Source organism: Aedes albopictus, chromosome 3, assembly GCF_035046485.1.
Source record: "Aedes albopictus strain Foshan chromosome 3, AalbF5, whole genome shotgun sequence".
Taxonomy (NCBI): domain Eukaryota; kingdom Metazoa; phylum Arthropoda; class Insecta; order Diptera; family Culicidae; genus Aedes; species Aedes albopictus.
In genome coordinates this window covers 38440647-38468400 of record NC_085138.1, presented here as the reverse complement: position 1 = coordinate 38468400, position 27754 = coordinate 38440647, and the positions used below count along the sequence as shown (strand labels likewise).

Here is a 27754-nt window from a genome sequence, read left to right as displayed (position 1 = left end):
ATGTGTCATAGCAGTTTGATGCCCCGGTTCCAGGACAGTCCTTCCGGCGGGGCACTCGAAGCCGGTAACACTGCCGGGAAGTGGTCTGTGCCCATTTTCTTACTAACCATTCATCAGGTTATCGACAAAGCCGCGACCTCATGTCTCGCATGTATGGGCAGAGTTTAAAATTTTCATTTTCAATGAGTGAAATTCAACGTGGATTTTGAAAATTCTCAACTGAGGGATCAAAATAAAATTCATTTTTGTGAATGAATTTTTTAACTTATTCATTCGTTTTTCTGTCACTGACTATTTTCACTGAGAAACAAAACTAGACCATAGCTCCCGATTAAACTTCCAATCAACACAAAACTTGGGTATAGTAACTAATTGGAATACTAACCATCTGTTCCATTTGTTCATGAGGTCGGATTGTGCGTCTGTTTACAGAAATTGAACATTTTACGACGCGCAAGAAAAGCAAGATTCATGACAGAGAATTGAATGAAAAAAGAGAGGCATTCAGTTGACAATGAATGTGGCCATACACGAATGAAAAAAATAGAATGTTAATCTTCACTTTGCATTTTCGATTTTTTTACACTTTGTGTATGGGTTTGTTCCAAATTAACATGTTTCCACCTGCGGCGGAATACCCGGAACCGGTTCCGGGACAGCACCAATTGCCTCAAATATGGTCTAAGACTAGTTTCTTCCGAACTGTTTTTTAGGTTTCCTAGAAAGCTGCGAATTGATGAGTTGCATTCACGGGTTCGGTTCATTTTTTACATTGGACCAACTCAGGCGGAAAACCCGGAACCGGTTTTGGGACACTACCGGTATGATGTTATTATTGTTTTAAATTATGCGATTTGATGTGCTGGTAGTTCATCGATTAGTTTTCGGCGAGAAATAATTAAAAAACTTATTTGTCAGGCTGTCCGGACGTTTCGGTCGATTTTACTGGCCTTCGACCATATTCTGCGGACTCTAAAATATATTAAACATTTAAAAAACACACAAAACACATTACTACCGGTAGTAATATGATCTGAGGCTATTTTCTTGCAAGCCGTTCATCAGGTTATCGAAAAAGCTGCGATTTTATGTGCCGCATGCATGGAGTTGGTTCACTTTTACATTTGACCACTTTCGGCGGGATGTCCAAAACCAGTACTGGAATACTACCTGTAGTTTTAGATGTGGTCTGAGACTTACCGTTCAAGACACGGACTCGTTCTTAATGCTTCCAATAAGCTATTTGCTCTTTGAAGGAAGCACGACACTAGACAACGGAATAGCATGCAACGACCAGCGGCACAGCCGAAAACTTTTCCTGACAGCTGCGGCGGGAATCGAACCCACGCTCCTTAGCACGTTGCGACTAAAGGCTTGGTGACCTTAGCCGCACGACCACGAAGCCACCGTTCTTCAGGGTATCGGAAAAGCCGCTATTTGATGTGCCGCATGCATGGATTTAGTTATCTTCTACATTTGACCAGTTCCGGTGGGACACCCGGAACCGGTTTCAGAACAATACCGTTTCTCCCAAATACGGTCTTGCTCACCGATCATCAGGTAACCTAAAGAACCGCGATTTGATATGCCGCATGCATGAGTTTGGTTAGCTTTTATATTTGACCACTTCCAGTGGGGGACCCGGAACCGGCTCCGGGACATTACCGGTTTTCCCAAACATGGTCTGAGGCTATTTTCCTGCTTACAGTTGTAACCGTTCGTCGAATTTGCTCGAGAGTCTTTAAACTCGGTGGCTTTTGCGCCACTCTCGCGTACGAGAGACCACCGGTTCATTATAGTTTCTTCAGACTCTAGTTTAATTTAAAAACACTTCACTAATACTTTACTTTTGCAAAAGAAAATAAAAAATGAATAACTCTTTTAAAGAAAAACTAGAAAGGACGAGCAAATTCCTTTTAATTCTACTACTGTGCTTATCTTCGGACAGATAGGCCTATTTCGTCTGTGACTTACAGACTTCTTCAGTGTCAAGTGCTCGACTGAAGAAAACCTCGCATTCGTTGTGGTATTTATACTAGGAGTGTATGTGTAGGTACGTGTGTGGGTAAAAGTGTAGGTATAAAAATGTAGGTACACAATTGTAGGTACATATTTGTAAAAAAGGGGGTGTATCTGCCTGTTAGAAAACAGGGTGTCAATAAGATACCTAAAGCTAGGAAAATTCCTACCGATTTGGTAGGTAGTCAATTGGTGTTTGTTGTGTTATTTTTCCTGCCGATCTGGTAGGTAGTCAATTTGTGTTTTGTGTATTGTGTAATGTTTTGTGTGTGTTAGGTAAAAATTTAAACAGCCACGTGTACCCATTGCCCTGATCCTTGTTAAGTAGTTTTTTATTGTTTTCCTATTGTTTTCCTCCTAGTATAAATACCACAACGAATGCGAGGTTTTCTTCAGTCGAGCACTTGACACTGAAGAAGTCTGTAAGTCACAGACGAAATAGGCCTATCTGTCCGAAGATAAGCACAGTAGTAGAATTAAAAGGAATTTGCTCGTCCTTTCTAGTTTTTCTTTAAAAGAGTTATTCATTTTTTATTTTCTTTTGCAAAAGTAAAGTATTAGTGAAGTGTTTTTAAATTAAACTAGAGTCTGAAGTAACAAGTTCTACTAAAAGCTCTAAAGTAATAGTAAAGTGAAGATGGTTCATTATAGGTTTGCCCGACCATTTCGACTCTTATCTCAAGGGCTTTCTCGAACGGCCGCTATCTTGAACTAAAACCCAAAACGCACTAATTTATACACACAAAAACGAACGAACTGGAACTATAACGGAAATTCACTCCTAAAGAGACTAAAAACAGAATTGACAACAAAAATCAAACAATTAGGGGTCGCTGAAATGAATTTATTTTGATGAAATAAAGAACAATGAAACTGAGAACAACAAACAATCGAATTCGTTAAAAAGTATATTATTTTCACAAAAATGCTCGTCAAGTGTGAGTGTTTATGTGTGTGTGTGTGTGTGTGTGTGTGTGTGTGTGTGATCATGGCCATGATTGACGTACCTGCGCAGGTTTTTGGTCGTTGACGGTGCTATCTTCGTGGCCAATCGTCGACGACGGTGGGCTCTCCTTGACATTCGCCGAACTAAAGGTGCCCAAAATAAAAAGCGTCTTTGGACGCTTTAAAACAAAAAATAAGCGCACAGGGAACAGAGTGTCTGTCCCTGGCGACAAAATCCAATATTTAAGACTCTTTAAAAATGACAAACTGGGAGAAGGTCGCCGAAGCTCACTTCTGTTCACCAGCCGACTCTAACTTAAAGTCATGGAGTCAAGTCTAATTCTCTTGTCCAGTAAATTTTCCGCTATTGAAGCAGTCGTCTATTCAATCTACAAACTATTATTTACAAGTGCGCCAAATTCAAATCGCACATGGCCGTAACAACTATTTAACGCCATCGAAAAAGTCCTATAAGATACGTAAAATGAATCATCATTAGCTTAGCCTAGACACAAACCAAATATGAAACGGATAATCTATACTTAACGAAACGGTTCAAACTCAAAGACAAATTCAACGAATCCAACTTACATAAGATTTTACTTAAAAAGACAAAAACGTCAAAAGCTACAAATTAACTAAAATAATCATGAAAACTAATAATGAATTTAAAAAAAAACAACCTTTAAGATGAAAATCCAAAATATTCAAATGAACCAACAATTTACTTTAACTGAATAAAAATATAAACAGAATGAAAACGTCAAAACGTTACACAGTTCATTAGGTTATTGAAAAAGCCGCTATTTGATGTACCGCATGCATGAGTTTGATTCACTTTCATATTTGACCACTTCCACCGGGACACTCGGAATCGGCTCCGGAACACTACCGGTTGTCCTAAACATGGTCTGAGGCTATTTTCCTACTTACCGTTCATTTGGTTATTGAAAAAGCCGCTATTTGATGTGTCGCATGTATGGGTTAGGTGCACTTTTATATTTGGCCTCTTCCGACGGGACACCCGGAACCAGTTTCGGAACACTACCGGTTCAAATATGGTCTGAGACTATTCCCCTGCTTATCGTGCATCAGGTTATCGAAAATGCTGCGGTTTGAAACGTCGCATGCATGGGTTTGTAGCATTTTTATGTGTGACCCCTTCCTGAGGATACCGATCCGGAACACCTAAATGGCCATAAATCCGGAACGGCTGGACCAATCCGAAGCATTTTCAATAGGAAACAATGGGACCAGATTTCGCGTCGAATGAAACGTCGATCATTTAAATCGGTTGAAGTTAACTGCCAAAAAGTGACGTGAGTTTATTTTTGTACACACACACATACACACACACCCATACATATTACATACACACATACATATACACACACAGACATCACCTCAATTCGTCGAGCTGAGTTGATTGGTATATGTGACTTGACCCTCCGGGCCTTCTATCAAAAAGTCATTTTTGGAGTACACTTAGTGTACGACAAAGGCAAAAACAAAATTAGTTAACCAGGATAGCGTTTAAACTGGTATTAATCATTGGTAACAACAAAAAATGTCAAAAACATGCAATTTCTTTTTTTTTTTAAGAAAAACTGTGGTGGGACTGTAATTCTGATAAATCTAGCAATTTTTAAATTTTCGCGGCACAAGCTGTCCCATGTCATGCGAGATTTTTAGTATAAACTATCCCATGTTGCAGTTTACACCATAGGCTGTCCCATGTTGAATTTCACAAATTATATCAGGAGTTCCTCAGAGATTCTCGACATCTTTGAATGCGTATATGCTGAACATTGGATAGCCCTTGAGGGAAAAATATCGAACATGGGCCAGCTTATGATGACAAAACTGAACATGGGACAAATTGACTTGATGTTGTTTTCATGAGTTTCTGAACAAAGTATACTAACCGAGAGTCGTTTCTGAAAGTATACGCAAAAATAGCCCATTAGGTGAAAAAAAAAAATCAAAATCGTCAAAAAGTAACATGTCATCGGGGATTCATTCCGAATTTTCTACAGGGTCTCCTTCAGAAATTTTTGTTACCAAAATTTATCCAGAGATTTCATCAGAAATTTGTTCAGGTACGTCTTCAAGTAGTTCACCAGAGATTTGTTCAGGAACTACACAAGGGATTCCATTGAATATTATCACAATAATGTGTCCACGATTTTTTTTTTTCAGGGATTCATCAAGAAAATCTAGCAGGAATTCCTACAATGTGTCTTGTGTGTGCTTTTAATAATTCATGCAGGAATTTCACAGAGATTCCTTCAGGATTTCCGTTTTTTTTTTTCCCAAAACATTCTCTAAGGATAACTTTTTGAATTTCGCCAAGGATTCGTTGAAAAATTTATTCGGACATATTTTCCTGGAATTTCCACAAAAAATCCTGTAGAAAAATCTCAATTTTTCTGTGGATCTTTACAGAAGTTTATTTACGCGGTAACTGCATGTTTCCTCTAGAAATACGTTCATAAACCGGAATGCCTCAAGAAAATCCACAAATATTTTTATTAATGCCTTGAGGAAATCCACAAATATTTTTATTTGAGGTTTTTTTTTGGGAATTAAAAAAAAACCTAATTAATCCACCTAGCGGTAATGGTGCCTTTCTCGTGCTTTAAAATATCCTTTCAACAAAACTCAAGTGACATGTTCATGTCATTGACATAAATACAAAATGAAAGCTGCTTGCTAAATCTACTCAATATGGATACATTTTATATTAGCATAACATTAGCATAACATAATATTCAGAAAATATTAGACAACGATCTTTTCAAACCAAACAAGTGTCATAAAGCCACAAAATTTGGAACCGTCATTTTAGATTTTCAGAATATGCTATTTACTAAAATTCAAATATATTGCGTTTTGTTCAACCAATTTTAAATCTTTTTCCATAAATTAAAAGCTGAATACAATACCATTCGATCATCTGAATGCAGGTTTTGCGTCAGATTGATAAAATTCAAGATATTGGTGAGTTTTAGGGATAATCTTCTAAAATTTTAGCGAAATTCCCAAAAATTTTTGAAGAAATGATTTTTTTTTCAATAAGAAAAAAACAACTTAAAAATTCTTTCTCGACGTTTATTTGACGTATCATATGTAGGCGAAATACAGTAAAAATTTCAGCTCAATCGGAGCATTGATAACGGAGAATGAGATGTTTGAAGTGAGTGACTTTGCTTAAAAATAGAACAAAAATCGATTTCAAATCATCAACCTTGTATGGAAAGTCGAAAAAATTTCCGCCCTACTGTATTTTTTTCCTTCGCGTTTTCGAACTCAGGGCATGATCCTACACCAAAAATGATCATCAGCTTAATGATTATAATCATAGCCGAAATTCTTGAAAAATCTGCTGGAAAAATAAGGGATTCTTTAGTAATTTTCACAGAAGTTGCTTAGATGCTGTGAAATTTCGCATAGAATTTCAGACGAAAGTTTCATTTAAATAATAAGCAATCCCCGGTTGAAATATCTTGAGAAACTTCTGGAGAAACCTCTGGAGAAACTTCCTCAATCATCTCTTTCGAGTTTTCGAGATGAATTTCTAAATGAGAGAATCCCTTATACATGAAGGAATCAAGCAGGAGGAATCCTAGTAATAATTTCAGGACAAATTCTTGATTTTTTTTTAATTTCTAAGGAAAACCTCTAGAGGAATCTCTGAAATAAATCTCCAAATCTCTGTAAAAAAACCCTAGTTAATCTACCTAGCGGTGGTGGCGCCTTTCTCGTGCCGTCGAAAACCAATTTTAACAAAACTCAAGTGACATGTTGATGTTTATCGCATTTTCATACGTTTTACAAAAATCCATTTCATGGCACCATTCTTCATATCGTTTATCTGGATTTTGATGTTTGAGCCTTAAACTTTGAACCGCCATTTTGGATTTAAGTTAACCATCTTAAAAAATCTGGTCGCCATTTTTGGACTCGAGACATCTTCCCCATACACATATTGAATGGTTCTAGAGCCTAAAACTCCGATAAACAGCCACCATCTTGGATATACCCATATTGAATGATTTATTGGCCTACAAAACCATAAAAAAGACGCCATCTCTAAGGGAGGGACCGGGGGGAGTCTAGCCAAAGTCTACGCTCCATACAAATTTCAAAATTTTTTGTATGAACCTAAGTCTACGAGTGGGGAGCGGGGGTTCTAGGATGGCCAAAAATGAGTCTACGTAGTTTATGGACAGCACCTACACAGAAAAAAATAATGAGATTTACACGTCATGTAAACTTCAGTTTAGTCATGTAAACTTAGTGTTATGATCGTTTACATGATATATCATGTAAATTTGTGTTATATGTCATGTAAATACACAGAGTCATGCTGAATTACATGACATATGATGGAAGTTTACATGATATTTTATGACTTTTACATGATATGTCATGTAAACTTCTGTGATATCCCACGCTCCAATCATGTGCATCATATGTCACAGAATTTTACACTCTTTTTTCGATCTGTGTAAATATATATTTATTGATTTAATGATTTTAGAGCCTAAAACTCCATTGAACACCCGTCAACTTGTATTTTCAAGCGCCATCTTGGATATTCTGGTTACCATTTTTGAACTCCGGTCATCTTCCCCTTACCAAATATATCCATATTCAATGATTTTGGAGCCTAAACTTCTTCAAACAGCCGCCATATTGAATTTAAAGCGCTATTTTGAATTTGGAGCCACCTTGTATTTAGGATGTCATCTTGTATATTTTGGTCGCCATGTTTGAGCTCTGGACAAATTCCTCATACCAAATATACCCGGATTGCATGGTTTTAGAGCCCAAAATTTAATTAAACAGCCGCCATCTTGAATTTGCAGCCACCATTTTGGATTTTAGGCCACTAACTTGGATATTCTGATCGTTATTTTAGGAGTCCGGACTCTCAAATATATCCCATTATACCATTAAATAGCTATCATCTTCAATTTGAAGTCGCCATCTTGAATATTAGGCTGCCATCTTGAATTTTGGGCCGACATCGTGAAATTTCTGGCCTCCAGTGTTGATTACCGCACAAAATTCGTCAACCATGTTACAGGTTACAAAAATCACCGCAGTTTGGTCGCCATTTTTTGGAGTTCAGATTTTATCCCCATACTAAATATGCCCATATTACATGGTTTTAGAGCCCAAACCCCAATTGAACAGCTATAGTCTTGAATTTGGAGCAGCTATCTTGGATTTTGGACCGCCATCTTGGATATTCTGGTCGCCACTTTTGGAATCCAAACTTTTTTCCCTATACCAAATATACCCATATTTCATAGTTTGAGATTTTTTTTATCTGTATTAACGAGATTTTTAGCCCTGGGCTAGTTTATCTCGGGACCCATGCTTTAATTCCCTTCCGAAGGAAGAACTCACATTTTGCGAGTTTGTCGGGAGTGGGAGTGGGATCCCAGGTAATCGGCGTGATAGTAAAGTGTTCTGGCCATCACACCAGGTCCGCTCCACTCATAGTTTTAGAGCCTAAAACACCATTAATCAGCTACCATCTTGAATTTGAAGCCGCCATCTTGAATTTTGGGCCGACGTCGTGTAATTTCTGGTCTCCAGTGTTGATTACCGCACAAAATTCGTCAACCATCCTAAAGGTTACAAAAAATCACCGCAGTTTGATGTGTCGCATGATGGGGCTTGGCACATAACATAAGTGGAACTCCTTAGCCAGTGCGAAGGAAAAAGTTGTATCCTTTTTCCAGCACGCGAAACTGGCATATCTATCTATCTATCTATCTATCTATCTATCTATCTATCTGTCTATCTATCCATATATATAAAAATGAATTTCTGTCTGTCTGTCTGACCCTTATGCAATCGGAAACTACTGAACCGATCGATGTGAAATTTTGTATGCGAGTATTTTTGGGGCCGGGGAAGGTTCTTAGCTTGGTGTGAGACCTCTCCGGTTTTTGGAACGGGGGGCTCCCATACAGATGACTTTGTGGGGGATGCCCCTATGGGGCTGTATGTCAAAAAACACAGTAAGGAGGCAGTACGACGTTTGCCAGGACAGCTAGTCTCTTATAAAAGGCGTCGAACTGTCAATTATGTTTGTAAACAAAAAACATCTAATCCAACCAGTATTCCAGTTTTGGCAAAGAATACAGGATCGAAGATTGGCGTCTGAGACATGCGCAAAACTAGCTGCTGGAAACTCACTTATTCGTTTAGTCTTAAATTCATTTAAATCTTCCTTATAACACATCCAGGTTTCACATATTTATCTCCTTTTGTATTTAAGGCTAGAAAACGTATTTTAGACTTGAGTTTACAAAGTTGATAGAAAAAAAATACATCTCTATTTTTTTGATGTGTTATGTATAAATGTCTCAGCTTTCAATTGATGCAAAAATTTTGAAAACCGGTGGTTGCCATCATGGTGAAAACAAATGTTTTGGTATAAAAATCCAAAATGGCGGCCAAAATCAATATGGCCGACCCAAATTTTTATAATTGTAAAAAGTAGCTCTACTTTTCCTCTTTCCATCAACAATTCGTTTTGAGGTGGTTTTGGGGAAACTTTCGAGTTATAACAGTTTAAATGAGTCACCATATGACCAAAATCGAGGGGTCTGCAAACATTGTTGTGGCTCTAACTAACAGGGGGTCCATCAATTTGAGTAACCAAATGCGTTTTCCCTACTTTTTTAGCGAGAACTTTCAGAAAATCGCCACTAATAACATTTTTGAAGACAAGGTGTAAATAGTAGCGTGGTTCAAAAAATCGTTTTTGCTCCACACCGCTTATTCGATTCGTAACTAGATTCTAAGCCTTCTCCCAAAAATTGAGCTGATTTGGTCGAAAATTGAGAGTGCACAAGCCCTTCGAAGTTTGTATGGGAATTACTATGGGAAAAGGTCGTTTTTCTTTCAATTGTCCGTAGCATTCCTCCAAGTGCCCTAGAGTGTTAGTTGACCCATGGTAGTCCTAGCCTACTCTATCAGCTACAACTTTGCCGAAGACCACATTCAAATTGGACGCCTCATTAATTAGTTATTGATTTTTGTCCAGAATGAAAATCTTTGATCATGATGGTTGCACTATTCGATGGGCATCACTGCAATTTGCCTTGAAACATAGTAGCCATGATTTCTGTGTGCTATCTCTGGCGCCATGTGCAGCAATGTTGCCAGCTGGGAAGCTGTACGGTCACTGTTAAAGTTTCTCCAGTTGGATAAAAATCGATAATTAATTAATGAGACGTCCGATTTGAATGCGGTCTTCGGCAAAGTTGTAGGTGATAGAGTAGCCTAGGACTGCCAAGGGTCAACTAACACTCTGGGGCACCTGGGGAAATGCTACGGTCAATTGAATGAAAAACGTCCTTTTCCCATAGTAATTCCCATACAAACTTTGAAGGGCTTGTGCACTCTCAATTTTCAACCAAATCAGCTCAATTTTTGGGAGATGGCTTAGAATCTGGTTACGAATCGAATAAGCGGTGTGGAGCAAAAACGATTTTTTGAACCACGCTAGTAAATAGTGAGCCGGTCTCAGCGAGAGTTGCTCATATTAGAATAACTAGCCACAGTTAAGTCCAATGTCACGACTGTTCGTGTGACTAACATCTAGTTTGCCAAGCCCTTACAGCGTCAGTAGTGGTACTAGAAGAGTCAAATAAATTTTGTTTACCAAAACAAAAGGTCCTTTACAAGATGTACACCTAAAAGTAGTCAATTATTGCAATTGAAGAAAGAAAGGCGAATAGATTGCACCTTTTAATGGAATCATCGTAGGAGTTCTTAAAATAATTTCTTCAGACTTTTTGGAAGAATTCATAAATATATGGGAAGAAAAACATTCTGAAATTATTCTCGAATGAAGTTTCAGAAGAATTATTGCTGAATAACAGAAAAATTCCGTGAAAAATAATTCATGGAGGGATTTTCTCGGAATAATTCCTAATTTGGCGCAATAATAACGTCATTTCCGGATTTGTTAAGAAATTTTCTTGGCGACTCAGATTTTGCCTTAATTTTCTCAAATAGTCTCCTATGCGATATTGTATCCGTGCGATAGATTTTCCATGAACTGATGATGCATTTTGCATCAAGCTCCCCACGTAGGTATCGGCATCAGCCCTTGAAATCAGCACACGATGATGAGTCGCGTCGCATCCCATGCAAACGAGAGAAGAGTATTAAGTCGTCATGTCATGCAGTTAGCGGTGGTGGTGGCGGAGCATCCACCACCACCACCAATTTCAGGGCGCCGCCCCCATTGATGCATTGCATTGCGGGACCAGAGCTTCTGATATCAATTCATCATCAACAATAACAGCATCGTGTGTTTGCGTTTGCAGGTTCGAATCCACTTAGGGGAGGGTATGATGCAGTCGATTCGAGGGAGGCAAGGGCGCTGGCTGGTGATTGTTTAATTGTTTATGTTCTTTTTTGCTTTGATTTAATTGTTAGCTTTTCGCAGATTTAACGGCAGGTTCTCTCGCACATCGAACACTGATTTGCAACTGTCCAGGGTTGGGGGGATGTGCCATTTTGTGCAATTTGATTGGGGTTGATAATAGGGGTTGAATTTACTGCGTTCTATGAGTTTTGCATGAGCACGAGTGGAGTCACAGAACTTTTTCTCAAATAATCCAAGATTACCCAAGTAACTTCCCTCGGGACTAATATAATGCTAATAAGGGGCCGATATGCTCTATATTGGCCGCTAAATAGCCCTGTTTGCCGAAAAAGGCGAAATATAGTGCTAATGGTTACTTGGGTAGTTCATAAACCGCATGGGTAATTCGAGGGATTCAGATTATTCACCGACGGTTAAACCAAACAAATCCAAACAAGAACTGAACCGCACATTTTTATATTTACAAAGAAATGAAAACCAAGCCTGGTGCTTAATAAGCAAAAAGCCATGATCACATTCCCGAACCCTCCCTGAAGCGTCATACCAGTTGATACTGTGCTCAGCGAAATTGGAAACAAGTCCAGTTCAAATACACGCGCTTGATACCTACAATGTATACTTTCGCTTTTTATATTTTATTTCTCCCGCCTCAACCATCATCATCGACTGACTCACCTGGTTGAGGAATTCTGGCAAAAATTCCACCGCCAAGCGCGCAATTATCTGCTACCGTGAAAGTTGTACTCGACAAAATTATAGAAATATTCTGTTTTTTTTTTCTTTACTGCGCTCCCTCATGAGCCCCAGTCTCTTTCTGTGCCGGTTACCTCATTTTCAGAACACTGGACCACGCCGCCAGAAGCGCATTCTGCTTGGTTTACTTTGAAAGGAAAGTTCAAATAGACGGAATTCGTTCGTTACGATTCGGAGTTCATTTTTTTTTCCTCTTCCTGGTTCAAGCAGAATGGAAATCGCAATTTCAAAGCAAACAGAACTGCCGCCGCAATGATGAGATATTTTGTTTTTCGTTATTTTTGCTGATTTGTGTGTCCTTCCACAGTCACTTTTGATACGGTGGATGCTGGTGGGTGGTACTCGGAAAATGTTTCAAAATTAGGTTGCGATGATTGAAAATGAGCTCGCTTTGTGCAGGAGGAACTGTTGATTTTTTGATAATTTTGCAGTCAAAGCAGGAAATGAAAGGATACTTCCGAATTTAAAAAGAAACATTTTTCAATGGTTTCGGAATGGTGGCTGAAAAAGTTGGGTGAATCTTCTATGTTTCTATTAGGTTCTTTTTCACCTTCACTTTAATCATTAGCAATGTACATAAAGTTTCTTTTTAACTGTTGATTTGTTGAATCATTTTTATATTTTCTATTTCATTGTCCTTAATTTTACATCCGAAGTTACAAAAGAATCCACTGATCCAAAGCAAAGCCAAAGCCAGAGCCAAAGCCACAGGCAGAGCCAAAGCCAGAGCCAAAGCCAGAACCAGAGCTAGAGCCAAAGCCAGAGCCAAAGGCAGAGCCAAAGGCAGAGCCAAAGCCACAGGCAGAGCCAAAGCCAGAGCCAAAGCCAGAACCAGAGCTAGAGCCAAAGCCAGAGCCAAAGCCAGAACCAAAGCCAGAGCCAAAGCCAGAGCCAAATCCAGAGCCAAATCCAGAGCCAAAGCCAGAGCCAAAGCCAGAGCCAAAGCCAGAGCCAAAGCCAGAGCCAAAGCCAGAGCCAAAGCCAGAGCCAAAGCCAGAGCCAAAGCCAGAGCCAAAGCCAGAGCCAAAGCCAGAGCCAAAGCCAGAGCCAAAGCCAGAGCCAAAGCCAGAGCCAAAGCCAGAGCCAAAGCCAGAGCCAAAGCCAGAGCCAAAGCCAGAGCCAAAGCCAGAGCCAAAGCCAGAGCCAAAGCCAGAGCCAAAGCCAGAGCCAAAGCCAGAGCCAAAGCCAGAGCCAAAGCCAGAGCCAAAGCCAGAGCCAAAGCCAGAGCCAAAGCCAGAGCCAAAGCCAGAGCCAAAGCCAGAGCCAAAGCCAGAGCCAAAGCCAGAGCCAAAGCCAGAGCCAAAGCCAGAGCCAAAGCCAGAGCCAAAGCCAGAGCCAAAGCCAGAGCCAAAGCCAGAGCCAAAGCCAGAGCCAAAGCCAGAGCCAAAGCCAGAGCCAAAGCCAGAGCCAAAGCCAGAGCCAAAGCCAGAGCCAAAGCCAGAGCCAAAGCCAGAGCCAAAGCCAGAGCCAAAGCCAGAGCCAAAGCCAGAGCCAAAGCCAGAGCCAAAGCCAGAGCCAAAGCCAGAGCCAAAGCCAGAGCCAAAGCCAGAGCCAAAGCCAGAGCCAAAGCCAGAGCCAAAGCCAGAGCCAAAGCCAGAGCCAAAGCCAGAGCCAAAGCCAGAGCCAAAGCCAGAGCCAAAGCCAGAGCCAAAGCCAGAGTCAAAGTCGGAGCCGAAGTCAGAGCCAAACAAGGAGCCAAAGCAAGAACCAAAGTCAGAGCCAAAGCCAGAGCCAAATCCAGAGCCAAAGCCAGAGCCCAAGTCAGAGCCAAAGCCAGAGCCAAAACCAGAGCCATAGCCAGAGCAAAAGCCAGAGCCAAAGTCAGAGCCAAAGCCAGAGCCAAATCCAGAGCCAGAGCTAGAGCCAAAGCCAGAGCCAGAGTCAAAGCCAAAACCAGAGCCAAAGCCAGAGCAAAAGCCAGAGCCAAAGTCAGAGCCAAAGCCAGAGCCAAAGCCAGAGCCAGAGCTAGAGCCAAAGCCAGAGCCAAAGCCAGAGCAAAAGCCAAAGCCAAAGTCAGAGCCAGAGCCAAAGCCAGAGCCAATGCCAGAGCCAAAGCCAAAGCCAAAGCCAGAGCCAAAGCCAGAGCAAAAGCCAAAGCCAAAGTCAGAGCCAGAGCCAGCAAAGCGAAAGCAAAGCGAAAGCAAAGCGAAAGCAAAGCTAAAGCAAAGCTAAAGCAAAGCTAAAGCAAAGCTAAAGCAAAGCCAAAGCAAAGCCAAAGCAAAGCCAAAGCAAAGCCAAAGCAAAGCCAAAGCAAAGCCAAAGCAAAGCCAAAGCAAAGCCAAAGCAAAGCCAAAGCAAAGCCAAAGCAAAGCCAAAGCAAAGCCAAAGCAAAGCCAAAGCAAAGCCAAAGCAAAGCCAAAGCAAAGCCAAAGCAAAGCCAAAGCAAAGCCAAAGCAAAGCCAAAGCAAAGCCAAAGCAAAGCCAAAGCAAAGCCAAAGCAAAGCCAAAGCAAAGCCAAAGCAAAGCCAAAGCAAAGCCAAAGCAAAGCCAAAGCAAAGCCAAAGCAAAGCCAAAGCAAAGCCAAAGCAAAGCCAAAGCAAAGCCAAAGCAAAGCCAAAGCAAAGCCAAAGCAAAGCCAAAGCAAAGCCAAAGCAAAGCCAAAGCAAAGCCAAAGCAAAGCCAAAGCAAAGCCAAAGCAAAGCCAAAGCAAAGCCAAAGCAAAGCCAAAGCAAAGCCAAAGCAAAGCCAAAGCAAAGCCAAAGCAAAGCCAAAGCAAAGCCAAAGCAAAGCCAAAGCAAAGCCAAAGCAAAGCCAAAGCAAAGCCAAAGCAAAGCCAAAGCAAAGCCAAAGCAAAGCCAAAGCAAAGCCAAAGCAAAGCCAAAGCAAAGCCAAAGCAAAGCCAAAGCAAAGCCAAAGCAAAGCCAAAGCAAAGCCAAAGCAAAGCCAAAGCAAAGCCAAAGCAAAGCCAAAGCAAAGCCAAAGCAAAGCCAAAGCAAAGCCAAAGCAAAGCCAAAGCAAAGCCAAAGCAAAGCCAAAGCAAAGCCAAAGCAAAGCCAAAGCAAAGCCAAAGCAAAGCCAAAGCAAAGCCAAAGCAAAGCCAAAGCAAAGCCAAAGCAAAGCCAAAGCAAAGCCAAAGCAAAGCCAAAGCAAAGCCAAAGCAAAGCCAAAGCAAAGCCGAAGCAAAGCCAAAGCAAAGCCAAAGCAAAGCCAAAGCAAAGCCAAAGCAAAGCCAAAGCAAAGCAAAGCCAAAGCAAAGCCAAAGCAAAGCGAAAGCAAAGCGAAAGCAAAGCGAAAGCAAAGCAAAAGCAAAGCGAAAGCAAAGCGAAAGCAAAGCGAAAGCAAAGCGAAAGCAAAGCAAAAGCAAAGCGAAAGCAAAGCATAGCCAAAGCAAAGCATAGCCAAAGCAAAACCAAAGCAAAACCAAAGCAAAGCCAAAGCAAAGCCAAAGCAAAGCCAAAGCAAAGCCAAAGCAAAGCCAAAGCAAAGCCAAAGCAAAGCCAAAGCAAAGCCAAAGCAAAGCCAAAGCAAAGCCAAAGCAAAGCCAAAGCAAAGCCAAAGCAAAGCCAAGCAAAGCCAAAGCAGAGCCAAAGCAAAGCCAAAGCAAAGCCAAAGCAAAGCCAAAGCAAAGCCAAAGCAAAGCCAAAGCAAATCCAAAGCAAAGCCAAAGCAAAGCCAAAGCAAAGCCAAAGCAAAGCCAAAGCAAAGCCAAAGCAAAGCCAAAGCAAAGCCAAAGCAAAGCCAAAGCAAAGCCAAAGCGAAAGCAAAGCCAAAGCAAAGCCAAAGCAAAGCCAAAGCAAAGCCAAAGCAAAGCCAAAGCCAAAGCAAAGCCAAAGCAAAGCCAAAGCAAAGCCAAAGCAAAGCCAAAGCAAAGCCAAAGCAAAGCCAAAGCAAAGCCAAAGCAAAGCCAAAGCAAAGCCAAAGCAAAGCCAAAGCAAAGCCAAAGCAAAGCCAAAGCAAAGCCAAAGCAAAGCCAAAGCAAAGCCAAAGCAAAGCCAAAGCAAAGCCAAAGCAAAGCCAAAGCAAAGCCAAAGCAAAGCCAAAGCAAAGCCAAAGCAAAGCCAAAGCAAAGCCAAAGCAAAGCCAAAGCAAAGCCAAAGCAAAGCCAAAGCAAATCCAAAGCAAAGCCAAAGCAAAGCCAAAGCAAAGCCAAAGCAAAGCCAAAGCAAAGCCAAAGCAAAGCCAAAGCCAAAGCAAAGCCAAAGCAAAGCCAAAGCAAAGCCAAAGCAAAGCCAAAGCCAAAGCAAAGCCAAAGCAAAGCCAAAGCAAAGCCAAAGCAAAGCCAAAGCAAAGCCAAAGCAAAGCCAAAGCAAAGCCAAAGCAAAGCCAAAGCAAAGCCAAAGCCAAAGCAAAGCCAAAGCAAAGCCAAAGCAAAGCCAAAGCAAAGCCAAAGCAAAGCCAAAGCAAAGCCAAAGCAAAGCCAAAGCAAAGCCAAAGCAAAGCCAAAGCAAAGCCAAAGCAAAGCCAAAGCAAAGCCAAAGCAAAGCCAAAGCAAAGCCAAAGCAAAGCCAAAGCAAAGCCAAAGCAAAGCCAAAGCAAAGCCAAAGCAAAGCCAAAGCAAAGCCAAAGCAAAGCCAAAGCAAAGCCGAAGCAAAGCCAAAGCAGAACCAAAGCAATGCTTAAGGTAATTTACTAAGCCTAATCTGCTTTGGTTTGTTGATTGTCCGGCGTTGATGAAAGTTTCCAGCATTTTTGCTGAGAAGTTCTTAAGCTGTATCATGCTCTTAACACATATCAAATTGCTATAACAACACATGCCTGATTCGATATAAGTACATGACTGCGAAGAAGATTCCACCAACAATTGAATGGTACATGTCTCCATCACGCAACGATGACTTCCTGCACCCAAGTGACGCAACCTCATCATACAACTTCCCATGTCGAAGTCACCACGCGGTCGCAAATGACCGGATTAATAAATATTCATGACAAGCGTAAGAGTGTAGATTACCCCCTCTTGTTCCTGTTCTTGCGAGGAATCTCCCCTTCAACGGACTTCTGCTGACTCTTAATCCAATTTACCAGATCTTCTGCCAACCGAAGAAAACGACGACAACGATGACCGACCAGACAATTGACCTCGAAGTAAAGTGGACATCGCGCATAATACCTGCACGTACATCCCTTCTACCAGCCCCGTGAATCCCAAACGAACCGAAAAGCAAAAGTGACGCTACGGTCCAGCGATCAACCTGACTCGAGTGGCATAAATTTTATGATAATGTGCCGTCTATTCTTAAGACATCAATTCTTCATGCTAAAGCGTACGGACGCAGTGAGGTGGTGGTGGGAAAACGGACCCCAACAGTGTGCTACCCCTTCGAGTGGAACTATCAGCAAAGAGGCTTCTCATTGTCCCCACGATCAACTGTAAGTCAAGTCACGAGAAAATATTGCGACAAATTATATGGTTCCCTCCCGAGGTCGACTTTGACACCAGCACCGTGTAAGTATATTTATGCGTCTTTGAGGACGCGACAGCCACGACGTGTGGAAGATGATCACACAAAACACCACGGCGGAATCAAAAGCCAACAAACCGGACTCCTACCGATTGAGACCCCTTCAGGTCTTGGGACGGGGTCCTCTATTGGAATTTCATTTCTAAGCACGAGAAGCGCCCATCCTCCTGAAGTGGACCGAACAGTTAGCTTTTTTTCGGTTTCCACTCGCTCCAGGTGACGGCGGACGAGGTGTCCAATCCAATCATAACTCGGGAAACTGGTCAGCAACTAGGTATGTACAATGGGACCGAATAATGACGAATTTTTGGAATTCTATTGAACGGCTGTCGTCGTCGTGGTCGTCGCGTCCTCCTCAGTCTTCACCGGATCGAGGCAACAATCGAACGGCAGCTTTTTCAAGTCGGTTCGTTCGAGTAGACAAGTCAATTGCACTTGGGTTGTACCACTTGGGCTGGCTGTGGCGCACATATGTGATTGTGTCTTACTGGACGTTCGGTCACACTGAATTCCTGTTCTTCCCCCCTCCACACTCTTCGGGATTTAAGGTGTTATAACGTGCTGTGATGCTCATTTATAAATTGTCTTTAATGACTACTTAAGTCGCCACACGAAGAGTAATTACCATCTCTCCACTACCTCAGCAGATCGGTTGGTTGGTTAGCCGGCTAGAAGTTGGTACCTTTCCGAAGTGCCGCAGATAATGGACACTACGGCACTCTCGGTCCGGTCTATGCAGCATGGCGGAACGACGACGCACATGCTCACGCAGATGAACAAGAAATGGACGTGGTAGTTTAGGAATCAACATACGCGGAAGAACGAGTTTACTCACAACCTGGTTGGAATGGGCTCTTCGTTCGTGGTCTTCCTGGGACAGTGGAGTATTTTTTTTTCACGAGAGATACACATTCTAAGTACCATATAGACGAAACAGTAAGCTAGGTCGGTCCAGGAACTATTTGTAATGACTATTTTCTAGACCACCTTGGGTACAGAGTATCGGTCTTATACACTCACATCATGCTTTTGATTGTCACTATTCACGGTGACGTTCTTCTTAACCGTAGGAAAGAAATATTTCTAAGGTGGGAGCCACAGTGCTGTGACGATTTCAGCATAAGCGCATCTGTAGTTCAACGAAAATTTTCTGCAATAACAATTTCATTTTCGAATTAGGGGATTTTTCCAGAAGTTTTTTAGAATTCCTTCGAGAGTTCCATCAGAAATTCCTCCAGCTTTTCAGAATATCCCTCATTTGGGAATCTCCCCAAGAGGTACTCCAAAGCTCCATCAACATATCCACCAAAAATCGTTAGGAAATACTTTCTGCAGTTTGTACGAAAGTTCTTTCGGCTTTTTTTTGAATTCCTTTCAATTTCTCCAGGAGTTCTTCTAGGATATTTTTTTAAAGTTCCAATTACTGGAATTCCTTTTAAAATCCATCAGGATTTTCTGAGGGATTTTTTTTTTCAGAAATTCCATTTTTTATTCCGGTAGAAATTCCACTGAGAATATCTAATTGAATATAGGAATTGAGAGAATGGACCAGCACCTTTAAAATCCGCCATAAGTACCTTTGCTAATTACCCAGGAGTTTCATGGGTTATTTCTCCAGAAACGCTTTTGTGAATTCTTTCGGGAGTTCCTTCGAGAATTTTTCCAACAATCGTTTCAATTCAATTTGGTTTTCAATAAAATTCTTGGAGATTCTCTTTAAGAACTTTTCTGAGAATTGCTCCAGGAGTTAATTTAAAAAAAAACCGTCTGGGCTTCCTCCGAGGTTTCTACCAGGAGCTTATTTCTAAATTCTTTCGGAAACTTCGCCCTACAGTTTTTTTAGGAATCTTGGAGTCACGCAACCATTCGGATATTTATTAAATGTTTCTTTGACAGTTTTGCTGGAGTTTCTTCAACAAATACTCTAGGAGTTCTCTAGAAAATTTCTTGAGGAGTTCTATTGGTTTTTTTTTTCAGCAGGAATTTATCCAGAAGCTGATTTGAAAATGCTTTGAAAAGTTCTTTCAGAGATTCCTTCAGACGTTTTCTAGAGCACTCTAGAAGAGGTTCCTTCAGAAGTTACTTCGGAAATTCTGTGAATATTTTCTTACTATTCCGAGAGCTTGCTGATTCTCCACAGAATTAATTATGAAAAATTCTGAAGAAATTCTAAAGTATTCCACGATTCAAAATGTGCTAAATGCTCGCATCACTGTTTCGAGGAATTATAAAGAAGCCACGAAGGAATTCTAGGAAAATCTCGACGTTTTAAACTAGAATCCCTGTAACAATATTTCTTGAATTCCGGAGAAATCAATGAAGTATTTTCTTATAAAGTGCCTTAACGAATTCATAGAGCATTTGCCAGAAAATTGACCTAAGTTCTTCTCAAACTCCGTTCATGACTCTTCTGACAGTTACCATCAGTATTTCAACCATGTGTTTCTTTTTTTTCCAGATAATTCCGCAAAGTTCTTTTCATTCATTCAGTAACTCCTACCGAATTTTGCAAAGAAATATTTTTAGGGAACTACTTCTGAACCTCCTTATTCATGTTTTCTAAAAATTCCTTCAAAGATATTCTCCAGAATTTCCTGAAAAAAAAAATACGGAGAAATAACTGAAACAAAATTCTAAGCCATCTTTCAAAGTTGGGAGCTTGTTAGTAGATCTGTGAAGAAATTTCAAAATAAATCCCGGTTGAGCTGTGTTGTGTCTTCAGAAGGAATCCCGGTAGAGTTTTTTTTTCAATTCATCAATAACTTAACCTAATTTACAGCTCTTTTGTCCACTAGCACACTGCGTGAGCGATTCCAATTGAAAGCTGTACTTACACTTTGCACAGCGCCTAAATATATTCTATTCTAATTCTACTATATCGAGCTGGTTGCCGTTGCGCTGCTTTTACTTTCAACCCTAAGTACATGGTAGAATGATGAGCAGGGGTTGGGATCGAACCCATGACCATCTGCTTATGAAGCAAACGTGTGACCAACTGCGCCACGGGCCCCGGCTCGGTAGAGCTTCTCGCGAGGAAAATTCTTAATGTTATATTCAGGACTAGTTGTTACATTAGTGACATGATTTTGTCAGCCCATTTAAGCTTTCATTATCAAATTTTTTATCCCTTCTGTCTTTCGCTAGTAATTAAATAATGAACATGACTTGATTGCTCAAAACTCGATTGGCTGTATTTATTTGGCTTCCAGCCCTCATCTTGTTTACCTTAGTTATGAAAAAAATGTACAATAATAGAATAATAATAGAATTTTGAGGGTTGTGTGTTGAACTAACATTAAAAGTTAAAAAACACAATAATAAAGAATAAAAAAAAAAGAATTTTGAGGATAAATCTTTTAAAACATTTAAGGAGTTTTCTCAAATTAGTTGTTCGAATGAATTTATCAGAGAACCGGTAAATTCGTTCAAGAAGACATAAACATGGTTCTAGAAAAATCTTTAAGAAATTCTGAGAGTAATTCTTGACAAAACTATTTTGAAGTATACCAAAAATCTAAAATTCGAGAAAAAATACTTATACAGATCGTCCTCGATTATCCGAAGATACAGTTAACCGGAACCCAAGTGCGTGCACAAGGGTGGGGTTTGGGGGGGGGGGGGGGTGTGGTTCATACACTAGGCGCACCTCCGCCTTTTGTCGAAATTAAGAAAAACTTTTCCCTTGGCACCACTTATGTGTATGGGCCTGCCGGAACCTGATAATCCAGGGCTCGATTATACGGGGAACAAATTAAACTTAGCTCTACACAATTTTAAATGAAAATATGACAAAAGTTGTAGCAAATGTCAAAACAACACTCAAAAATAAGATTGAGGCCACTTGAGAATTTCTTTTATTGAGCAGATTTTGAAGCAAAAAATTTCATTCAATAAAAATGATTATGATTAGCACAGCCGATGTTTAAGTCCTAGAAGATCATATAAGTTTGCTTCTTTAAAAAAAAGACACGGACACGTTTAGTACTTCCAGTGAGCTATTCGCTCTTTGAAGGAAGTACAACACTAGACAACGGACTAGCATGCAACGCTCAGTGGTGCAGCCGAAAACTTTTCCTGACAGCTGCGGCGGGAATCGAACCCGCACTCCTAGCACGGTGCTTTATTCAATTGGTTTTGATTGATGGACACAAACACAAAAAATAAAAACAAAAAGTATGTTTCGATTATCCGCGGTGATTTTTTTGGAGTCACCCGAATAATCAAGTCCAACCAGTATTTGTCAAAAATAAAATCTGACGAGACTCATCAAGATTCCATAAATTATTTTCATATTCTTATTCTAAAAATGACTGTATTCCAAAAAATTATTCATGAATTTTTAAGGGAAATTTCTCCAGAAATTTTTTGAGAATCAACTTGGAAAAATTCACCAAAATTGTTTAAATTCATCCATTATCCTCCCTCTAGTTCTTTTCACACTTAATTTTGATTACCGAGTTCGGTAATTTTTTGACGAGATTAAAACTGCTGAGCACCGAACTCGTTCAGCAAAAATGCATTGTTTACCTTTTCCATACGATTTTGACAGTTGTTTTACTGAGCCTCAGTAAAATCGATTACCGAAACTACCGAGATCGTACTGCTGTTATAATCTCGTCAAAAAAGTACCGAACAGGCAATTCAGAAATAAGTGTGTTCCCTTCAATTCACTTAAAGATTTTTTTCTTTAATTTAAAATTCTTTCCAATTTTTTCCTAAAATATCCCCTTTATATATGCTATATTAGTTTTTCAAGAATTTCATTTTGGCTTCATATTACAGAAATTTCTCTAAGATAGCGCATAGTAATTCTATTTGCAACAATCCGGAGAAATTAGTTTAAGAAATTTGTAGAGAAGTTTCTGTTACTGCAAGCATTTTTGCATGAAGTTCGTGTTCAAATTTTCGAGAAAATGTGCATAAAGTTTTATTGGAGATATATTGCGGTGGAGTGATCAAAATTGTTAAATAAAATCAAGGTGAAATTTCTCAGTTTTTTGTGTTTGTTAAATTATTAGTTATTTAAATTTTTGTGAAAATCTTAGAATTTTTCTAGATGTTCACTCTCTGAAGTGAGACAAACTGCGGGTGCGAGGGAAATAATGTGTAACCAATAATTAGATTTTGAAGTAAGTTTTTTTTTCAGGGAAAGAGAGAAAACGTAGTTTATCAGGAAATTCCTGTATCTCAGTATCAACGAGGAATCCTTCGCAACGTAACCAGGACGAATGGGTTTCTGCAGTTTGTCTAAGTGTTCAACCAAAAACGAATACGTTTTGAACGAATGTCTTTGAAGCATTTCTGGGTTCACAAACTTTAAAGGAAGATCTTTTTGAGTTTTGAAGGTTATTTCATAGAATAATTTCAGTAAAATTTCAAACTTTGCTTTTCACTAGGATTTGATTTAGAAATGTTTCAAAAAGTCAGCGAGATATTCCATGCTGTATTCTTGCTAAATCCTATCACACGTAACTATTTCAAGAAAGTCACTAATAATCTCTTTCATACGTCTCCAGAAAGCAAATTTATTCTTATAAAAACAGTATTTTCAATTACATTGAAATTTGCATCTACCAGATTCATCACACTCGTTTACAAAATAAAAAGAAAGTCTGCTTTTGAAAGGCTGAGTTTGAGACCGTGCTTTAAAAATTTTTAAGTAGAATAGTTTTTCAGTTTTTCCTGTAAAGCACGTTTTTAAAAATATGGAATTTACTGTAATTCCAATATTTTACATTGCAATCAAATCTTTTGCATAATTATAAAGTAAAATATGAAATGTTTCGATCATTTGAACACAACTTTTGCGTCAAATTGATGTAATTCGAGATATTGCTGAATACATGAGACAATTTCCTTAAATTTTAGCAAACTTTCCAAAAAATGAAGTTATTTCGTATTTTTCTTTCAATAAAAATCAATTTACAAAAAAACGTACAATTTAAATTTAAATTGTTAGCGTTTTACAGCAAAAATATCAGCTCAATCAGAGCATTCGTAAAAGAAAACGAGATGTATGAAGGGAGTAACTATGCCTCAAAAATAGAACAACAATAGATTTCAAATCGTTAGTCTTATATGGAAAATCAAAAAAAAAATCCGCTCTACTGTATTTTTTTTTTGTCTTAACGTATTTGAACTGAGGCATGATACTACACTTAAAATGATTATCAGTACACAGCAAAAAAAATCTTGTGATATCACACCATTTTCGCTGCACATCAGTCGCGTCTTTAAAGTGATGTACAAATTACATCCTTCCCACGCAGCAAATCAGCCGCCTTAGCTTCAAAGTGGGTCTAGCAATCGCTAGAACCGGAACGATAGATGTTTCATATATAAGTAAAATATTGGCATGGATTCGTACACTGATCCGTGGATTGTGAGGCGTACCCCTTGCCTCTCGGCTATTTCACCGAGTTAGATGGAAGGTGATAAATATGATACTGCTTCTAGGTATCCGCTGGAATGGGTTTGTTGATACTTTCCGGTGCCAACCAGGGTGTGCATGGTAAGTGTGATAATTGTTGGAAAACGATGTAATCGAGTGAAATTACGTTCGAAAATGAATACATCATCAGAAATTACGCGCCTGGATATTACAAAATTATTTGCTGTGTAGTCAAATTGATTGTTTAACTTTTTAACATATCAATCATTTGGAAAAGTTGCCAGATCTCAATATGAATATTTCCTAAAATATTTCAAATCACAAATCACTGTTATAATTGTAATGAAACCTTATGGTTTTGGCATTTTGTACAGAAATATTATTATTTTGTTCTTAGCTAGAACCGTTGGATACAACTATAGCTTAGCCCAATTATTTCAGCACCATACTTAAAAAATAAAAAAATAGACTAAGGCACCTTGGGGGACGAATCTCAATAAAGTATTGGAAACACTACTCTAAGAGAATATTTGTAAACCTCCCAAACCAAATCTCCAAACCTATTGGCAACCAGCCAACGACCCACCAGTGCGTTAGCATAGAAAATTTAGAACAGAAAGGTTCGAACAATGTCCGCGTGTTTAGTACGCGATTGCAGATGACGTATTCCATTACTAAGGGTTGCTGCACTGAAAACTATTGCATCAAATCGAGCTAGCATTTACAACTTAACATGAAGTCGAAATCGACACAGCATTAGGTTACCTTCTGTACTTAATCAGAGGCGCTCCAACACAGCAACCCGCTCATAAGAACTACGAAGTGGGAGATTGAGAGTGGATTCACCTGGAACCCTGGTACTCTGGCGATGAACTCAGGGCTAAAAAATAATCTTTTAAATGCCGATCAACAAAAAAAAAAACAAATTTGTTCTATTAACTATAAGAATAATAATTATTATGTTTCTGCTCAGAGAATATAAGCTTGACCGATCTCTCCAGGGTCATCGGAACATCACAAAAAGTGTATGTTAAAGACCCGTAGAAGCACGAGAAAGAAAAAAAAAACGAAAAAAACATAACAAAATGTTTATATTTTTTCGTGGCAGTGCTGAAATTGATCACTTCTAACAATGCAACTAGACGACAAGTAACGCAACTTATTTTGTTGCGATACCCATCACACAGAGATAGTACACTCGAAACAAAAGAATGTTTGAACGAATTGTGAGTACACGCACCATGATAAAAAAAACACGCTTGTTGTACTCAGTATACACGCGGTGTAACTGAGGGTGATCGAATCTGCGACTGCTCGAGGGTTAACTTAACTCCATTTTCCTCTTCTTGGTGATTCGCCACTACTCTATGAGCACATTCACGGTTATTGCATATGTAACTAATGGCGGTTCGGCCACAGCTACCGTTGGCTTGAGGAGAGGGTCACCGAAGGTGATCCTTCCCAGCGGCCAATGAGAATCTGTATTAGGACCTCACATCTCAAAGGTCGGCATGCTTATCCTTGCTCTTTCGCGGATTCAGGGAAACACTTGGATTGCCTTTTCCCACTCCTGTATATTTCTCCAAACTTTGTGCACCTTGTATCTTCTAGCTATCTACCTTTACTCAACTTCGCTTCACCCACTTTCTTAATACCAATCTGACCTTCTTTCTTCCTTTCTCCTCCTGCTGCCATCATCCACCGATCCTCTCCTTCCTCGTCCTTCTTCTTCCCGTTCGATGCGACTTTTGCCGCCCAATCGAATCGGGGTATCTGCGACCACTGGAGAACAGCTTTTAGGGTAGTACTCGGCCTGGAGTAGCGAATGGCCGGATTCTCGTCTGCCCTAGTCTTCGCCGGATGTAGCCACGGCGGAAGGTGGCCCATTCTGAAGTTAGGGTGAACCTTTGTAGTTGTGGTAAAACCTCGGGGTTGTGTCGTTCTACCGAACGAGCATGGTAGGACCTTGGGGGTTCTGTGTCCGCAAAATACCACTCTCACATTCGCACCTATCACTGGTGGGGACTACCTGGACAAATGGCCGATCTTAGGTTTACGATCAAACCAGAATCTATATTTCAGCAATGGCCTCTACCAACTACCATTTGCTATCACCCCGATGGTCACATGCAGAGACATCTGGTGAAGAATATTGCAGGATGATGGTAGTTGGTATTTATGGCTGCGTCCTGTTCGGGTGACCAGCAAACACAATAAGTGGAAACAAACAACACAAACACTTTCCTACATTTTAAATAAACAAACAGACGAAACTACCCTAGACCGCGACGAAATCTCACCAACCTGCTGAGGGGGTACTACGAACCATTACATATGAAAGCTTCCTCTGTCAATGACCATTTCGCATGTGAATTTATTGGTTCCGTTACCCTCAGTATAGTCCTTTTGAATATCTGTACGTTTATTGCTTTGGTTATAAGTGCTCTTAACCTAGGTTTATACCCTACTAATAAATGTATAAGAATCGAAAATTAGTGTGATTGTTCATAACATTGTCCCCTACTACAAGTCCATTGAACTTACAGCAAATCGTACTCTGTTAGTTTTTAATCAAGAGAGTTAATTGATCGCCAGATTAATCCACGTGCTATCTGTTCCACGAGATCTCAGAACGACAGATAAGATCTAAAGCACAATCAGTTCCACACCAAAAGTGTCGACCACTGGGCGACCGTCCAGCAATTAGCCCATAAGCCACATTCCAATCCGTAATCCTCTCGTGGTTGGCTGAGCAAATTTAATGAAATTGGTTCACATTTTTATGTCACTCCGAAGCTACGTGTTTCTTCCGAGCCAAGACTCCGAGCACTGTCATAATTGCAAATGAGCCCAGTTGGTTTTAAAATTCATAAGAATTCATTCCTTTTTTACTCAGGCTTGGGCGACGTCAAGCCTGCGAGTCGCAACCGCCCATCCATGAGGTGGACTGGACGGACACACAGCGCATAGCGCAGTCAGGTGCCAGACGAATAGGTACCAAGAAGACGTTCAACGCACCACCTCCCGGTTCAGTAAGAAAACGTCGCATGTCTCTGCGACTCGGTATGTGAGTATGTGGAGTGTGGAAGACAGTTTTTTTTTTTTTGCTTGTCTCTTCTGCGTTCGGTCTGGTTTGGTATTGTTTGTGCCCACCGGAGGAAAGATTATAAAATTAAAAGCTGAATTCATTTTCATCTATTAAGAGACAATTAAGAAGCACGGTGACTCGGAATGGGAAAGACACAGGTGGTAGGTGGGTGTGATACCACAGTTGTGAGTGAAGAAAATGATGACGAGAGGTGACGACCTCACAACCCGATGGGGACAGAACTCAGGGCTCAGGTGAGCATGGCAAACAGGAAATGGAAATGGAATTTATGCGCTCGGTCACCAGTTTTAGCAACGGGAGCAAATCGTCGTCATACTTCAGGAAGTCGAGAAAATGTCAGACACTGTTGGAAAGTGGTCAGCGGAGTAAAACACTTCGAATTGGTTAAACGTTTACTTAGGGATGTCATTGAGGCTTGTTCATAATCTACACACTTAATTCAGATTGCCGGGATATCAGCATTTTTCCATTCTTTTGCCGAGATTTGCACAGCCGAGTAATCAGCAAACAACAATTTTGCTGAGATCTCAGCAATTTTGACAGTTCATTGCTGAGCTTCGGCAATCGTTTTGCTGAGAGTCAGCTAACAAATGTCACTTTTTGCTGGGATATCAGCTGATAGTTTTACTGAGCAGACGGCTGTGCGCGTTTTTGCCGAGCCCGCAAATCTGTTTTGAGTGTGTATGTTGACCATAGCTGCTGATTTTTGGCAT

The 27754-nt window shown here is 40.2% G+C and overlaps 1 protein-coding gene across 1 annotated transcript; it reads left to right on the top strand.

Annotated features, from left to right (window-relative positions):
* LOC134290177 (uncharacterized) lies at positions 1–27003 on the top strand. The gene is given in 3 exon segments (XM_062857238.1): positions 1–64; positions 12879–14091; positions 26829–27003. Coding segments are annotated over 3 exon segments (1452 nt in total).
* Positions 27004–27754: the final 751 nt, after the last annotated feature.